The following is an 18209-nucleotide window of genomic DNA, read 5'->3' on the forward strand; positions in this document are numbered from 1 at the left end:
TCCCAGGAATCAAACCCCAGCCCCTGCATGGTGCTGAGAATGCTCCCACCCACCGAACCACCTAGGCCTCGCCCAAGTCCTCAGCCTGCATTCATCTTCTTCGTAGCGCATACTGGTCCCCCGGCCCTGTTACAGGGCTGTGTGTGTCCGGGGTTTGCTCCCTTGGGATAGTTCTAGCACACCACCTGGCAGAGGAGGAACTGAAGGCCCGCCTTCCTAGCAGGGCTCCTACTGCCACGCATGCTCACATCCCTGCCGGCGTGGGAAGATCGCTCTCATACTCCTGCTGCCCTGTCAACAGCCGTGGTGACTTCCCCCTGTTTCCAACTGAAGTCCAAGTCCCACCTCCTCCCTCCACGTCTTTCTCCTCCTCCCCTCCAGGTGCTCAGATGCTGCCACTGACAACGTGGGCCTCACCCTATGGCCCAGGCCTCCTTGGCACTTCCTGCCATGCTGCTGCCCTGCCTGGGGAGCTGGCCCTCTGTCTCCTCCTCCCTTCTCCTCGCAGGACACCTCCTCCAAGAGGCCTTCCCTAACCACCCTCCCAGACACGACCTTTACCTTCTTGCCACCATGACAGCACTTGCCCTGCCTGGGGCACTCATTCTGCCTCAGTGGCATCTGGGCAGGCTGCCCCCGTGGCAGGTTCACAAGCTCCTGAAGAGCAGAGGCCCCAAGTGTCCCCCTCCCTTGGTAACCGCCAGATCCACGCTCACACACAGAGGGTACCCCGGGGAACGCTGGCGGTGGAAGCGGGGTGAAGAGACCATGGAGTGTGTCTGTGAGGGTCTGTGGGTACACATCGTGCTTTGGGGCCCCCTCCCAGGGGCGGTCTTGCCTGACACTCACATCAATCTCGCTGAGGATGACGTCGATGATGCTGCCGACGACAATCAAGAAGTCAAACACGTTCCAGGGGTCTCCAAAGTAGCCCTGCGCAGGAAGGGGGAGAGAAGCAGGGGCGGCGCTTCAGGAGGGCGGCTCTCGGGCAGCAGAGGTCAGTGGTCCTTGGCAGGTAGGGGGTGATGCAGAACCCCAGCCAGGCCAGGGGTCTGGGCTCCACACTCTCTGGTGCTCCACCTGCCCATCTTGCTCTTACCTCCTCACGGCCCTCCTCTAGAGCACAGAGCCCGGTGAGGGGAAGGAGAGTCACAGGGACTTAAGATGTAGGATCCTGCTCCAAGTTGGTAAGCCCTTTCATCTGCCCCCTCCCCAACTGGGGCCTGCCCTGGAGGAACCGAGGAACTGTCAGAGGTGGCCGGACTGGACTGGCAACCGTGGGCGTGAACTTGGGTATCACACAACAGAGGACAATACTCCCGCTGGTCTTGAGCCTGCTCTTCCAAGGCTTATGAAGAGATGGGGACAGCAATGAGACACCCAGCTTCTATGCTGTCACTGGTCATCCTGCACACCCCGGGGTTCACCCACCCCACACCTGAAGGGGGATTGTACGGTCAGAGATCAGAGGGAGGAAGGTGAGTGGTCCACGAGAAGGCCCCCAGACCATCACGCCCCACTGCCCTCTCCGCTCTGCATCTCACCCTCGGCCCCCAGCACTCACCCTGGCCTTGAACGCCATGAGCTTGAGGATCATCTCCAAGGTGAAGATGATCGTGAAGGCCACATTGAGGATATCTGAGATGTGGTTCATCTGCTCGGACTGGTTGTAGTGCTGTCGGGGAGGGGAACACAGGAGAGAGGGGCTGGCAGACGCTGGGCTCCTTTCTGGCAGACTGCTTTCTCTACCTCCTTCCACCTTTGTCTCCCCCTTGGGCCCCCTGCCCACCTTGTTAGCTCAAAAAGCAAAGAGCCTAAATACCCAAACTCCATCAAGAAGCAGGAGAGGACGCTCGTACCAAGTCCTGCAGAGTGAGTTTATTTACAGCAGCCAGGGCTGCGAGGCCAGAGCGGCTTGGCATATCTGTTCTGGAATGATGAGGAGGGCAGCCCAGACCGGGCTTTCTCTGACAGACTCTTCTAGTCATTTGGACACAGGGAGAAGGGGAGAAGACCCCTGGGCTCTAGAGCTGGTATTGTCACTAGCTACTGAACTCTGGTGGTACAATGGGTAAGCGCTCAGCTGCTCCCTGAAAGGTTAGCAGTTCAAACCCACCAGACGCACCTAGCAGAAATGCCTGACAGTGTGTTCCGGTCAAGATTACAGCTCTGAGAGACCTGAGAGGGCAAGTCCACTCTGTTCCATGCCGTTGTTCCGCCTTGGAAAGCAGGCACAGCACCCAGCAATAACAACTGATCATCTGAGCTGAGCTCAACAAGGCTGCGGCATCTGAGCTGAGCTCACCAAGGCTGCGGCATCTGAGCTGAGCTCACCAAGGCTGTGGCATTTGGCTCACCAAATCTGCTGGCTATAGTGATGGAGCGGCAGCTGTGAGCAATTACCTTTGACCTCTTACCCCATCCCTATAAACTCCACACAGCTATCTCCTGTCCTTCTGATTGAAAACATGATAGAAACCTGTCTGTCTGTCACAAACCCTTCCCAGGTAGCTCAGAGGAGCTGAGGGCTTCCCCACCCACTCTCTCTCGACACATCTGTCCCAAATCTTCTGGCCTGCTTTGGCCCTGAATGTAAGCCTTTGCTCGGATCCTCCGTATGTTTAGTCCAGTCCTGATGGCTCGGAGACTCCCTGGTCACATGTGGACATGCCACGTGGATGCGCCTGGACACTAGGAGCAGGGAGCCACGCTGTGCAATGCTCCGTAATTGTGTTGTGACGTTGCCATTGTCTCTGCTATGGTCTCCCAAGAGCGGTACCTGTTCTGTGGACCCTAGACCCGCCCTTCTTGAGACCTGAACCAAAATTCCAACCAGCCCAACCATCCGGAGCATGACCTGTTTATGGAATGAGCATATATCTACATGTAGACCTGAGTCATCTCCCCAGTAAGCCATCAGGAGCTGGTCCCATAGTGCTTCAGTCCTCCGGGCCTGGCACATCGTAGGGGCAGCAAACGTCTATTGATGGCCTGGGGGAGGCTGATGGGACCTGCCAGACCTGTCAGACATCTCCCGCTTAGAGCCCCCTTACCTGCATGCCCAGGCAGATGGTGTTGAGCATGATGAGGGCAAACATCAGGTATTCAAAGTAGGAGGAGGTGACGATGTACCACACCTTGTACTGGTAAGGGTTCTTGGGGATGTAGCACCGCAGTGGGCGAGCTTTCAGGGCATACTGTACACACTGGCGCTGAGACACACGGAACACGGGAGGTCAGCCCCAAGCACCCCTCCGTCCTCCACACCCACACCCACGGGCCACTAGGAACCGAGAGCAGCTGTGGCCAGGAGCCTGTGGCTGTGAGAGTCGACGGACTGTAGAGTCGTCAGACTCTGAACCCCGAAGTTGCCCTTGGGGTGTCCCAGAGTTATCATAGCCCGTTCCTAAAATGGCACAAACCCTGCCCAGGGTCTCCCAAGGACTTCCTGTCTCTGACCCCCATGGGAGCTCCACCAATGAGTTTTGCTTTAGGTTGGCGATGGCATGACTGACGTGCCAGGAGACTGGGGCCGGGCATCAAGTGGCAGGCCTGCCTGGTGGCCCAGGTACCTGGTTCTTGTCCAGCTCACAGTTCTTGTACTCAGTCTGCCCCTGCTCCTGGAAGGTGACGATCACAAAGCCCACAAAGATGTTCATCATGAAGAAGGCGATGAGGATGATGTAGATGATGAAGAAGATGGCTATCTCCACTCGGTTGTTGTAGATGGGGCCCGTGTCCTCCTTGTTGGCGTCGATGGCCTTGTAGAGTAGCCTAGGGGTGTTCGAGGAAGAGAGGCTGGGCTGGGCTGGTGTGAAGGGGCAGAGAACCCAACCAGCAAGGGGCGGTGCCCTCCAGCCCTCCGGCCATGGAGAACCAGGGGAACTTTGTGAGCAGTCAGGTGACGAGAGGCAAGTCCTGGCTGTGCCAGGAAGAGGCTGGGACAGACCCTGCAGTGGCCTTGCCTTTCTCAGGAGAGCACCATCGATTTGTAATTAATCAGGGGCTCCCTGAGCAGGCAGGGATGCACACACCTGTGCGAGACCAGGTACATTTTGTCCGAGTCTCTGGTTTGGATCCCAGCTGAAGGATGGTCAACATGACTGTCCTACAAGTCATCAGAGTCACTGTGGATGGTTGGCCCTGCCCTCTGGGCCCGGGATGGCCTTGGATGTAGTGGGGGCTGCAGAGGAGCAGGCTGTGTTTAACCCAGCACCCACCCCCCCAGTCCACTCACTGCGGCCATCCCTCAAAGGTGGACACTGTGAAGAGCGACATCATGGCCGAGAGCACGTTGTCGAAGTGGAAAGCGTTGTGTAGCCACCGCCGGGGCTGCAGCACCATCTGTGTGGGGTCCCCGTCTTTGTACACATAGTAGTAGCCCCTGATGGGGAGAAGCCCCATCATTCCCCTGCACATGACTACTGGGCCACCTCCTCCCTCCCATCCGAAGGGCCATGGGCAGTGAGTGTGCAGGGAAATGGAGGCCCAGATCCAGCACCTCAGGGGACGCCTCTGGGATCCCCTTTCCCACAGTTCTCTGAACACCCGTGCTGGACTCAAAGCTCAGGTTCCCCAGTCCCCCAGGCTTACAGTCCACCCTGCTGTCTCCCATTCAGACCCCCACCAGCACCCTCCCCATGGTGCACCCCTCCCATGGTGCACCCTCCCCATGGTGCACCCTCCCATCGTGCACCCTCCCCATGGTGCACCCTCCCATGGTGCACCCTCCCCATGGTGCACCCTCCCATGGTGCACCCTCCCCATGGTGCACCCTCCGCCCCAAAGCACAGCATACCTACACTCCTCTTCTGTCATCTTGGATAAGTCGTTGCAGCTGAAGAACTTGCCCTGAGCCCAGGAGAAAGAGGGAGGGAAGGAGCCGTGTGCATGGAAATCAGATTAAGAACTGGACGGTGGAAGTGGAGGTGAATGGCAGGAAGAAGGGGAGAGGGAACAGCGGGAAGCAAGAGTCTGTCCTGCCCCTAAAGCAGTGGGGCCTAAGCCTTGGGGCTACATTAGCTGTTGCCATGTCCATTCGAGTCAGAGTGACCCCGTGTGGATCTGAGCAGCACTGTGTTTCACTGGGTTGTTGGTTTTGCCTTGGTTTTCGTTATTTGTTGTTGAGAACGTATACAACCAAACACAGACCAATGCAACTGTTTCTACCAGTCTGATACAGTGACACTGGTTCCATTCTTTGGGGTGTAAACCACACTCCCCCTTCTTTTCTGACGGCTCCTCCCCTATCCGCACACATTCACCGCCCCCTAAGGTGCCTATGGAACCTGTTGAGTGGCCGTTGTCACTTGGATCCCATATAAGGAGTTCTTTAAAGTGCACACGTCTCAAGGCAGACTTTTTTTTAATTAGTGAAGGTAGACTATTGTTAGATTTTTAAGAGGCCCTCAGGGGATATTTTTGGCTTCAGATGTAAAGATGACCTAAGTGCAATAGTTTCGGGGCTTCATCCAGCTTGCATGACTCCAGAATGGCTGTAGTACAGGAGAATTTGAAATTCTGTTTTGCATTTCCCCCCTTTTGATCGGGATTCTTCTACAGATAGTTCATCAAAATTGCAAGCACAACATCATCTAGTTCTTCCTGTCTCGTGGTAACAGAGGCAATTGCTCATGGAAGCAGTGAACCACACATGCCATGATGTTGTTAGGTGCCATCAAGTAGGTTCCGACTCATAGCCACCCTCTGTGCAATGGAACAGAGACCCACCCTGGTGCTGCACCACCCTAACGGTTGTTGTGATGCTTCAGTCCATTGCTGCAGCCCCTGTGTTCATCCATCTGGGTGAGCCGCTTCCTCTTTCTCACTGACCTTCTGATGTCCTTTTCCAGGGACTGATTTATCCTGGTAACATGTCCAAAGTACGTGAGAGAGAGCCTCGCCACCCTGACCTCTAAGGAGCATTCTGGTTGTACTTCTTCCAAGAAAGATTTGTTTGTCAGTCCATGGTACTTTCAACATTCTTTGCCAGCACCACGATTCAAAGGCATTGATTCTTCCTGTCCTTCTATGGAGTGGCTCAGACTCCCCTTAGTCCTTGCAGTGACCTCCTTGCTCCTCAATACTTTCGGTACTTCAATACTTTAAAGAGTATTGGAATCTTGTGCAGCAGACTTACCCACGCACTACATTATTTGAGCTCATCACTGCTGCTTGCACGAGCATTGGTTGTGGACCCACGGAAGACGAAATCCTTGACAACTTTCATCTTCTCTTGTTTATTGTGATGTGGCCCACTAGTGAGGATCTTGGTTTTCTGAAGCTTGCGTTCTAATTCACACTGAGGGCTGCGATCTCTGTCTGCATCAGTATGAGCTTCAAATCCTCCTCGCTTTCAGCCAGCAAGGTCGTGACATCTGCGTCCTGCAGGTTGTAAGTGAGCCTTCCTCCAGTTCTGATGCTGCTGCTTTCTTCATATGGTCCAGCTTCTCTGCTGATTTGCCCAGCGCACAGATTGACTAAGTGTGGTGAGCGGACACAACCCGGGCACACACCTTTCCTGATTTTAAACCCTGCAGTATTCCCTTGTTCTGTTTGAACGACTGCCCCTTGGTCCATGTACAGCTTCCACATGAGCACATGAGTGTTCTGGAATCCCTTTAGTCTCGGTGCTCTGCATCGTTTGTTATGCCCCACACAGCCCACACTCTCCTCCTACTCCTGACCTCCTCTTCCCCGGCTGCGTCAGGCAGATGGAGGCCAATGGCCCCTCTGATGGCTGCTTGCAAGATGGTAGGATCACAAACACTAACCAACAAGCTGGGAGGTAGTACAGAGCCACTAAACATCTTATTAGGTCAATTAACTGAGACGTCCCATGAAACCAAGACTCTAAAATCCAAATCAAGGAACCAAATCCCATGAAGCGTTGGGTTTTGGGGGGCTATATTCCTATATAAGCAGTCTCAGCAGCTACTCTTTTCGTTTCCTATTTTGGTCACTATTGCAAATATGAAGCAGCCTTGGCGGCATAATGGCTACACATCGGGCTGTGATTCTCATGATCGGCAGTTCAAAACCACCAGCAGTGCCGAGGGAGGTAGACTGGGGTTTCTACTCCCATAAACGGTTACAGTCTCAGAAACCCTCAGTGGGTCACTATGAGTCACCATTGACTCGGCGACAGCAAGTTTGGTCTGGAGTTTTCTTGTAAATATATATATTGGACTATGTTGCAAATCATTTCTTACAAGTGTACAACTTTCAATAACAATAGTGATCGATGACAACAGCCGACTGTGCGGCCTTATCCTTAATCAATGTGAATTTGCCGTCACTGTTAACTACCCTCTCACATCGCCTTCTCTCCTGGTAACCACGACTACACTTAGGTCTCCATATTTTCACCTTTTCTTGCTTCTTATGTAAGCATGGTATATAATCATCCTTTTGTGTTTGACTTATTTCCCTCAGCTTTATTCATATTGAAACATATGCCAAGATTTCAGCTCTTCTATTGCTAAGTAGTGTTCTGTATGGACCGCATCTTGATTATCCATTCACCTGTTGACATGCAGTTAGGTTGTTTCAACCTTTGGGTGGCTGTGAATAGTGCTGCAGTGGACACTGAACACTGGACACTGGTGTACAAGTCTCTGCGCTCTAGGCTTTGGGGTATCCACCCAGGGGTGCAGTTGCTACATCATCTGGTAGTTCTATGTTTTTTTTGAGGGTGAATCACCACATTATTTTCTACAGTGCCTATACCGTTCTACATTCCCACCACCAATAAAGATTTCAATTTCCACACAGCCTCTCTACATTTGTTATAATGTTTTTGTTTATTTTACCTGAGTCACCCCAACACCCAAACCCAGTGATGTCAAGTAGATTCTGATTCGTGGAGTCCCAATAGGACAGAGCAGAACTGCCTCTTAGGGTTGTCCAAGGCTGTCAATCGTGACAGAAGCAGACTGACTGCCACAGCTTTCTCCAACCCAGCGGCTTGTGGATTCGAACCACTGCCCGTTTGGTTAGCAGTCGAGCACTTTAACCACTGCACCAACAGGGTTCACTTAGCTATTTCAATGAGAGTGAAAGAATATCTCATTATGCTTTTGATTTGTGTCTCTCTACTGGCTACTGGTGCTGAGAAACTTTTCATGTGTTGGGTGGTCATTTGAATGTGCTTCTTGGTGAACTGTCTATTCAAGTTTTTTGTTCAGCTTATGAATTGTTTTTTATTGTTAATTTGTTGAAGTTGTACATGTATTCTGGTTATTAGGTTCTTATTGAACACATTGTTCCTGAAAATATTCTCCCTGAGTTAAAAAACAAGAAAGGCCCATCTTTTCACTCATTTTGTAAAGTCTTTTGATAAAACTAATTATTAGGAGGCCCCATTTTTCTTTGCTGTATGTTGCTTCTGCTTTTGTTATTCTATTATGCAATCCATTGTTAAAAACTAGGCTTGATAACATTGCCTCTTCATTTTCTTCTGTGAATTTTATGGCTTTAGTTTACACATCTGTCCTTAATCCACTTTAATTTTGTTGCGCATGTGAATGGTGTGAGGTATGGATCCTGTTTCAAATTTCTGTATGTAGAAATCCAGTTTTCCCAGCACCATTTATCGAAGAAACATTTCTTTCCTTAATCAAATGGACACAGCACTCTTGTCAAAAATGAGTTGAGCTTATTTCTGAACTATCAATTCTATTGATCTATCCATCGATTGTTATCCCAGAACCAGGTTGTTTTGATTACAGTAACTCTATATTGTGTTTTAAAGGCAGAAGTGCAATTCTTGCTACCTTATTCCTTTCAATGTTGCTTCAGCTCTTTGGGGCTTTTTGCCAGTCCATATTGAGGATTGGTTTTTCCATTTCTGTAACGAGAGCTCTTAGAATTGTGACTGAGATTGTGTGGTTGCCTTGCTAGATCACTTTGGCTAGTACTGACATTGTAACAATATTTAAACTTCCAAACTGAGAACATGGAACATCTTCCCATTTATCTCAGTCTTCTTTAACCTCTTTCAGCAGGGTTTTATATTTTTCATTGTCTTCGTCCTTCACATCCCGGCTTAGGTTTACTCTTAGGTATTTGGTTCTCATAGTTGCTGGGCTCAATTTAATCGTTTCCCTTTCAGATCTTCCTCGGTGCTGATATGCGGAAAGTCCCTATGCCCAACTCTGCTAAGTTTCTCATCAGCACTAGCCATGCGCTGGAGGCTCGTCAAGATTGTCCCAGATAGGATGACGTCACTGTGAACAGAGGTGATTTTACTTCTTTTCAAATCTGGAAACCTTGTGTTTCTTTTTCTTCTCACAGTGCACTGGCTAGGACGTTTAAAGCAATATTGAAAAGAAATGGTGAGCGTGGGCACCTAAGTCTTATTCCCAGTTTCAAGGGGAAATCTCTCAGTTTTTCCCCATTACGTGTAATATTAGCTGTTGATTTTCTTATGGACCTTGAATCATATTGAGGAATCACCTTTGTGCTGCCATCAAGAGAGTTTAGGATTTTATCAAACGCTTGCTTTTTTTGTTGTTGTTGCCTCTGTAGAGCTGACCTGGGGTTCTTTCCTTTGTTCTATTGATACGGTGTATCACATGGATTGATGTCCCCATGTGAACTTTCACGGCATATCTGGACTCAATCTCACGTGGTCATGGTGCATGACTCATAATGTGTAGTGGAATTCTGTGCACAAGTTCACGTGTCTTTCTAGTGGCTGTTGAGTTGAGATCCTTCTTCTAGTTTCATAGAGACAGTCACACCTGTACATGTCCCTGTGAAGACTGCCTTTTTCTGTATCTGCATGTTTGCAGCTGCTGTGGCCCCATAGGTTTTTATTGGTTGATCTTTTGGCGGTAGATTTCCAGGCCTTTCTCCCGAGGCATATCTGGGTGGATTCAAACCCCCAACCTTTCTGTTAGTAGCTGATTAGTAGTTGACTGCTTACACCACCTAGGGAATCGTCCCTCTTCACCTTTGTCCCTTCCCACTGAATCTACACATTGCCAATGCTGAGAATCCCATTTCTTAGCTGAGCGTTTGCTGAGTGTCCCAGGCACCTCTCCACTGCTGCAGAAAGTCCTCTCTCAGGGGTGCCCCCACCCCACCTCCCCACTTCCTTCTTTTGCCAGTGGAGTGACCCACAGGGCAGCTGAGGGGACAAGAGCCGGAGAGAGAGAGAGACCAGCTGGAAGATTCCAGCTACCCACCTACTCCCCCTCCAGACCTGACCAGGGGGCTCTGTGCAAACCTTCCCTGATTTTCTCCAGGACTGTTTCTCTTGTTCTCTGCCTGACATATATATCACACATGCACAAGAGGTTTCTTTGAACGCATGGAGCTGATTGCCGGGTTTTAATGTGGCTAAATTGGATCGAAACCTATGGATTCTGGTCCAGTTCCCTCAAAGACCCAGAGACAAAAAGAAAAAAGCAGAGAAAGGTTTAGCCAGGGTTGCAGTTGAAGGCCCAGTTGGGACCCCCAAGTTTTTTCTGTTCCTGTCCCCCTCCCCCATCTTTAAGGTTGCTGGCTCAGAGGGTGTGGGTGATGCAGGTGGCATTGGAGAGAAGCAGGAAGCAGACAAAGCAACAACGGGGCACCATGCTGAGCGCTGGCAGTCAGCGGTACAATTTCATATGGAAAGCAAAGTTAAATAGAAAGTGGAATGGATGTGACAAGGTCCCAAGAAGCAAAGTTGGATGTGAATGTCAATTATAGGCAATCTTTTATTATTTTGGGTGTTTGGGGACTAGGGGTCTTTGAACAAGAGACTAAAACACCCAGGGTGTGTCTGAGGCATTGAAAGGCCATGGCGCCTGCCTGGAAGGGACATGGGAGTCAAAGGAAAGGCATTTGTCCATTCATTCATTCATTCATTCATGCATCCAGGGGAAGAGATAAGAAGATGAGTATGATGCAGATCCTGCCCTTGGGGAGATTCCAAGGCCTCTGGGTTGACAGGAGGAGGCCCGGGAAGGGCAGCCCTCCACTGGGTCTAGAAGGAGCTGCCCACGTGTGGCTGCTGGACACTGCTGGACACTCCTCTCCATCCGGGCCAGTGACCAACAGGCCCCATCTTCCTAAAGGTCCTCTGGGCAGTCCACCCCAAATATAGCTCAAAGCCGGTGCGCTGCCTATCAGCTGGGGGCTTGTTGGGTTTGCTTCTTGACTCTCAGTCCTAATATAAAGCCTGTCTCCGAGAGAACGCTCCATACATGGTTGAGGCCTACATGAATGGTGATGAGGCGATGTCATCGCATGTCTGAGACCGGCTGGGGTTATGTAAGCATGCTCTGGGGCAGGAGCAGGATGGGGCATGAAAGAGGATACAGCCCGGCATTCATTTCTTTGCCTGGAGATGACCCCAGGAAGCCCTGGTGATACTACGGTGAAGCACCAGCTGCTTACTGGAAGGCTAGCCGTGGGAGCCCATCAGCAGCTCCCAGGCAATCTGCTTCCGGTGGGAGAGGCCAGCCTAGGAAATCCCATGAGGAAGCCCAACTCTGTCGATTGGGGTGGGTCTGAGTTGAAATACACTCACCCAGGCCTTCCCCAAACTGCAGCTGATCCCAGAGCCGGAGGCGTCTGGAAATCGGAGCTGGTGCTTGGAGGAACGCTTGAAGGGCCAGTTCCCAGAAAGGAAGTAAATTGCTAGGAACAGAATGAGGTCGGCTTCCAGACGTGAAATGGCCAAAAGCACCCAGTAGATAGGAGACAGAGCTCCAGGGCCCAGCTGCACTGAAGGAGGTGGCAATGCCAGGCAGGGCGGCCTTGAGGGATGGAAGAAGTGGAAGAGGGTGATAACGGGAATGGGAATGTGGCTCTGGGACAGGCAGCATGCTGGTGGGGGAGGACTCATGGGCCGCCTGAGAAGGAGCCTGCATCCCAAAGAGAAGCCATAGAGAGTCAGGAAGAAGAGAGGTTTGGTGGCAAAGGTGACAGCAGGCCACCAGGGGGAATGAAGAGGAGGCCCTGGGCCACTGCCAAGGCCTGGTGGGACACTGTCAACGGCTGAGGGGGCACTGGGGCCAGGAGGGTACCACCAGATCTAGACTAAGATGGCACAGCCCCTGAGGACATCTGAGGACATCTCCTTTCAGTTTGGTTTTGAGTTTTGCAAAGAGGCATGGGGAGAAAGACGAGGCTCGCTGCCCCTGTAAAGAGTTAAAGCTGGAAACCCGGGGACAGCTCCACTCTGTCCTATGGGGTCACTGCCAGTCCCAACCGACTCATGGCAGTGGGCTTGGTTTTGCTTTTGCTCTGCGGAAGCATTCCCGTGGGGAGCAAACAGTTAACATGCTCAGCTGGGAACTGAAAGATCGGAGGTTCAGGTTCACCCAGAAGCACCTCAGAAGAAAGACCTGGAGGTTTCTCCTCACCCTCTCCCCCAAACAAAACGCCAGCCCTGATCATTGAAGGTGCTGTGGAGTTGGACCGCTCTGGGAGGGTGTTGAGAGGGTAGAACAGACAAGTTCTGTCTCGTCCGACCTGCAGGCACCAGCGTGGGGGAGGGAAGGGATGCTGACCAGGATGGCATGTGCATTGGGGGAGGGGGACTCACCTTGAAGAGCTGGACGCCGACACAGGCAAATATGAACTGCAGGAGGGTGGTGACCAGGACGATGTTCCCGATGGTGCGGATGGCCACGAACACGCACTGCACCACGTGCTGGGGAGGGAGGGTAGGGCTGGTGGGGTGGGCCAGGTCCTGGCCGACCTCCTCCCCCCACAGAGTGCTGCCAGCCTCCTGGAACGAGGCTGTGCCTCATGCGGATCTTGGCTTGGCAGAGGACAGTGGACTGCTGACGTTGTGCCTCTCCCCCCCATTCCCCTTCCCCCCAAGTCCCCAGGGTCCTTCCCCGCCCCACTCACCTTCAGCCCTTTGGCTCTGTTGATGGCCCGGAGGGGTCGGAGCACCCTCAGTACCCTCAGGATCTTGACCACGGAGATGGCGCTGGACCTGTGGGAGGTAGCAGAGGGCTGAGGGCCCAGGCCACGCAGGGAGCACCCCAGCCCCCTGCCTCTAGCTCTCTCCACAGAACCTGCCTTTCTCCGAAAAAATGCTCCTGCCTTCCCCTGCCCTCCCCTCAAACCGTATGTATGGGCCCCTCTTGTTGCTAGCTGCCTGTTGAGCTGGCCCCCAATTGATGGCAACCTTGTGCATGATGGGATAGAATGCGCCCCGGTCTAGCAGACCCCATGATCCGTCACCGAGCAACAAAGCTGCGATTCAGAGGGTTTCCCTTGACTGGTTTTTGGAAGCAGGTGAGCTGACCTTTATTGATAGCCCAGGCCCAAACACCCCGATAGCAACCTCCCTCCCCACCCAGGGTGCTTCACAGCAGATGCCTCCCCTCTGAGCGGACAGATGCTCTGTCTGTCCCATCAGACTAGAAGCTACTCACAGGCAGGAGTGGTGCTCCCCCCAAAACAGCTGGGGGCTGTTTTCTATGCCCTGGGTTCCCCACAGTCTCCACAATTCTGGAGACTACCTAGCATATTGTCCCTGCAGTACAGCTGGTGAAAGCCCCCCAAACAGTGGCCCCGAAGGACCCTCCACTAGCAGCATGGTGCCCACCAAGAAATGGTGGTGGGCTTCTGCTCTGAGGCCCTGGCATGGAGTGGAGGGGGCACCCTGCCCAGGCTGGTCCCTGCCACTGCTCACTCAAGGCCCATGGAGATGAGCGACACGGCCACCACGAGCAGGTCCAGGATGTTGAAGTAGTTCCGGCAGAAGGAGCCCTTGTGCAGGATGGCACCAAAGGTTATCATCTGGGGGGAGAACAGTCACGTCCTGGGAGGCCCGCACCCTGGCCTGTGTCCCCCATCATTCAGTGTGTTTACTATTGTGCCGTCCACTGCCCTGCCCCTGCTGTCTCTCCCTAATGAGATCCCCAACATGTGGGAAACAGAAAGATTTCTCCCAAGTTATCTCCCCCAAACATATGCCAAACCCAAGACACCGCTTGCTACGCATGGTAAATGACTGTACACTAGGAGGTCGGCGAAGGTAGGTCAGAGGTTATTCTCTTAAGGGTATCAGCCCTCTAGAGCAACCAGACTGTCTAGTCTGACTCACCCTACGTTGGGCCCACTCCCTTCTGATATTGTTCCCTTGAAGGAGAGCCTGAAGGCAAGCCCAGGACCACTCAAGGATGACTCAGGTCAGGCTACTAGAGTGAGTCTAGGGTCTGCCCATCTCATCACATACGTACCCCCATTCCCTCCCTTTTCTGTTGCGTGCACACCCCTAGGTCATCCCCCTCCTCCTGCTTGTGTTGCCTGTGTTATAACCCCTTCCTGTGACGTGGACTCTGATCTGTAATCAGAGGGCTTGCACGCACCCAAAGATATAGAAGCTTTGGTTAGAAATAAAACCCCGCTTTCTCTCTGTCCTGCTCACTCGTCCCCCACCTCCACGTGTACCACCAAGAGGAGCTGAGGTGAGCATGCTACTATGAAACATGTCTGACTTCTTCATTTTCCTCTTTCTCTCCAATCTCTCCTATTTCTCTATGGCTTTATTATAATCTTTATATATTTTAACCATACAATTGTACCTACAGAACCCGTGATTAGTTGTGCGGGGCTGGCTACCCCCACACCAACAACTTTCAGGTCTAGCAAGAATGCCACCTCCTCCAGGATGCCCCTCCTTGACGATGGGGAAGCTACTACCTGGGGATGCTCACCTCTTCTGACAGTCGAGGCCCTGAATAAGCGATTTCATGGCACAGCTTGTTCATTGGGCACGGCTACTCTCCCCACTCCTTGCCACAGCTGGGCCCTCCCTGCTCCACCCTGAGCCTCATGATGAGCATAAGCCTTGTGGCCACTGACAGACTGAGGGAGCTTGGGTGTGTTGTGGGCAGTGGGTGAGAGGGACAGAGGCTTCAAGGGCAATGGGGACTCCTCTGCGCCTTCTGGAGGGAGGCCTTTTGTGGTGGTTACATACTTTCATTGTATATAAAAGTGTAGGGGTGGAGTCTAGCCTGTCAATTAGGCCACAGCCTAATGGTGCCTCCGTGTGAGTGTGGCCTTCTCATAAGGAGGGTCCTGGGAACCTCCCCTCTGTCTCTGCCTTCGCTTTCCTGTTGACTGAGCCTGATTGCTGCCGGAGCCATCACCACGGGAGCCACACAGCTTTGCACCCACCAGCCTGTGGTCTTCCTGCATTCGGCATCATTGTATGTGGCTGCATGACTGAAGAGGGACTTAGACTAGCATCAGAGACGTAAGGACTTGAGCTGGACTGGGCTGGGCTGTTTTCCTGACACACAATGACTTCTTGACATACAGCTCTTTCTACACACAGATGAGGGTCGCTGGATTTGTTTCTCTAGTCCACCCAGTCTAACACACCCTCCTAGCCATTGGTCAAGCAGTCTACGAACAATCACAGCTCCCAGTGATTCTGCCTTCAGCGTGGAAGAGGCTGTCCATCAAAGGCTTCATGGGCGTGATTAGTGCTCTGCTGGGAGCCGGGCTAGGCTCCAAGGATCCGCCCAGCAGCCCGCTCTCCCTCTCATTGCAGCGAATGAGCTGGAACCTGATGCTGCCTCCTGACCTCCCCGCCTTGGCCAACCCCAGCCCCTGCGTGAGTTTGGCGTGAGTTGGAGTCCCACCAGGGAAGGTTGGGGTGTTCCAGACCCTTCACTCACCTTGAGGACAATCTCCACAGTGAAGACAGAGGTGAACACAATGTCAAAATACTCAAGGATCTGTGGACAGAGTGGGGGACCGAGGGGGGGATGGGGAGTCAACGAGAGGAAGGGTGGTGACGGTATCCTCATCATCATCACCAAAAAAGCAGGCGGGAGAACCTGTGTGTGCCCCAGGCTATGGCTGCAGTGTCCAGGAGGGAGCTGGGCAGCCCGGCCCCTCTTCAGCACAGAGGCCACAGGTGCGCTCGAGCACCACAGGGACAGGAGGCCACGCTGTGGCCGTGGTGACACCTATGCAGGGGGTGCCACCATCACCTTGTTGCGGACAGACTTTGCCCGGATGGGGTCCTCGGCGGCCAGCGCGGCGCTGCTGAGCAGGATGAAGAGCAGGATGAAGTTGGTGAACCAGGTGGCGCTGACAATGCGGTGGCACAGGATGCGGATCCTGATGGGGTGGGGTGGCGGGGTGTGTGTGAGGCGGGAGCTCCTGGGCCTCAGGCTCAGTCAGCTTCTGTTCTGCAGAGGGACACTGGGCCCATCCTCGCCTCCCTGAGTGACACACTGTACTCTCCATGCCCCATCCTGTTCTTGTTTCCTGCAGCCTGAGCCTCATCTCCCAACGAGGTCATTGCAGCCCCTGCCCACCCTCTAATATGCGACAACCCCCACCCCTGAGGTTTCCCCATGCAAACCAAGGGACCTCTCATCTCTTTGCCCGATGAGGACAAAGCGAGCTCTGTGGGAACTATGGAGAGCGATGGAAAACCAAAAATGAGCCTCCCTGCCTCCCCTGCCCTTAGCTCTGGGCCACAGCCTTTGTCCTTTGGCTCTCGTCTCCTTGTCCCCATCTATCACCCCCAGAAAGGATCCAAGAAAAGCAGGCCCTCTTAGGAGCAAGCAACTAGTCAGGCTGACAATGCTTGCGTTTTCAGCAGGATGGCGGTCTTAGGCTAACAGGGCTGAGGATATTACAGACAGAGACTCGCAGGGAGGTGGTGTCTTCAGGATGGAGAAACAGGCCTCCCCGAGACCCCCGTCAGCCCCACCTCCCAGCCCCTGCACAGCACTGGCAGTTCCCACCCACTTGTTGGTGGGGCTGAAGATGAAGAAGGAGCTGGCTTCTGGAATGGGCACCGCCTTCTCCTTCAGCTGCAGCTCAGCCAGGGGGCGGGGGCGGGGGCTCACTGGGATCTCAGGTTCATCTTCTTCATCGTCCCCTAGGGGAAGGCAGGGAGAGAGAAACTGGGTTGGGGGTGCCTTCTCATGCCTTGCCAGTCCTCTGATTTCTGCGTCCAGAGTCTTCCTATGAACTGGCACACAAAAGAGGCAGCAGGGTAATGTGGGACACGAGGATGCGACAGGACTGGGCCCAGTCACCCCCCACCCCACCCCACCCCCAGCAGGTTTGAGCTGTCAGGGGTGTTTGAGGCAGGCCCAGAACCTTCTAGATGTGAGACCAGGGAGCCTTACTACTGCATCTCCCATCTCAGGGAGAGACACTCCAATCTCCCATGTGGGGAGGGTTGTGGAGTCCCGAGTGCCAGTCTAGGCTCTAGCATGAACTTTCCGGGCAGCAAGCCTCTTCCCCTTCCAGAACAACTCTCCCAGGCTGTGGACCTGGCGGCAGGTGGTGGGGCTTGGGAATAGATTCTAAGGTCTTCCCCTGGGCAGGGGTCTAAAATCAGTCACATCACAGAGGAACGCCCAGCACGGAGAGCAATTAATCAATGCGTCCTGCATCTCAGCCAGTTCCCAGTATGTGCCAAGTCAGTGAGAGAGAGGGAGAGACTGACATTCCAGGCACGTGTACAGGGGCTCACAGGCTCCGGGGAGAACTGAGGTCTTCAGCTCCAGGTCCGGAGACCTAGTGACCAGGCTCGCTACCTCCTGGCTTCTTTTGCCTGCCCCCCGCAAAAAAAAAACGCCTTGTCTGAAGGTTCCCAAGGCCAGCCCCTCACCCCCTGCTCACCAAGCTCACCAAGCTCTCCCCAGGAATTGATGGCAGTCCTCAGAGGGCTCCGTGACCAGGAGGGTGCAGCCTGAGTGTGCGTTTTTGGCAGATCGCTTTCCAATATCCCTGGACTTGCCCACCCCACCTCTGTGCTCCCACACTTCACTGCGCAAGCTCACTTTCTCAGCCCCATGCCATGCCTAGCCCAGAGAGGTCCCCTGGAGGGTAGGGTCATTGGGGAAACAGAGCTAAGCAGCGGATCCCACCATAGACGCATGGCAGAGTCCAGAGTGACCTGGTGCTCTGAAGCACCTGAGTAAACAGAGGAGAGGCGGACACCCTTGGGTGCCAGGCCTCTCTCTTCCAGGGAGCCTTTTAGGAAGAAGGAGTCAGTGAGCTCCCACCCGCCAGTGGGATCCATGAGGTCCACTGGGTGAGAGTTGCAAGCAGATCTCCAGGCCTTTCCCAGTCCCTCTCCATCTGGAAGCTCCTCTGAAACCTGCTCAGCATCCTCGCCCCCTCAGGCCTCCACACACAGGTGGGTGGTGGCTACCTGAGGGGCCCTGGCTGGGAACGGAACTTGGCACTCCGGCACGAAGGAGTTGCTCCTGTGC

General features: G+C 53.5%; 1 protein-coding gene across 1 annotated transcript in view; it reads right to left on the minus strand.

Annotated features, from left to right (window-relative positions):
• CACNA1S (calcium voltage-gated channel subunit alpha1 S) overlaps positions 1-18209 on the minus strand; it is an 83113-nt gene that overhangs the window by 21923 nt on the left and 42981 nt on the right. The window contains exons 17-28 of the mRNA XM_075540527.1: positions 16729-16861; positions 15960-16089; positions 15642-15701; positions 13646-13752; positions 12853-12940; positions 12542-12649; positions 4799-4851; positions 4238-4384; positions 3573-3774; positions 3054-3212; positions 1565-1675; positions 850-933 (exon numbers count right to left, since the gene is read on the minus strand). Coding sequence (XP_075396642.1) covers positions 850-933; positions 1565-1675; positions 3054-3212; positions 3573-3774; positions 4238-4384; positions 4799-4851; positions 12542-12649; positions 12853-12940; positions 13646-13752; positions 15642-15701; positions 15960-16089; positions 16729-16861 — 1382 coding nt within the window. The remainder of the gene's footprint in view (positions 1-849; positions 934-1564; positions 1676-3053; positions 3213-3572; positions 3775-4237; positions 4385-4798; positions 4852-12541; positions 12650-12852; positions 12941-13645; positions 13753-15641; positions 15702-15959; positions 16090-16728; positions 16862-18209) is intronic.

This window comes from Tenrec ecaudatus, chromosome 1 (genome assembly GCF_050624435.1).
Source record: "Tenrec ecaudatus isolate mTenEca1 chromosome 1, mTenEca1.hap1, whole genome shotgun sequence".
In the NCBI taxonomy this organism is placed as follows: Eukaryota; Metazoa; Chordata; class Mammalia; order Afrosoricida; family Tenrecidae; genus Tenrec; species Tenrec ecaudatus.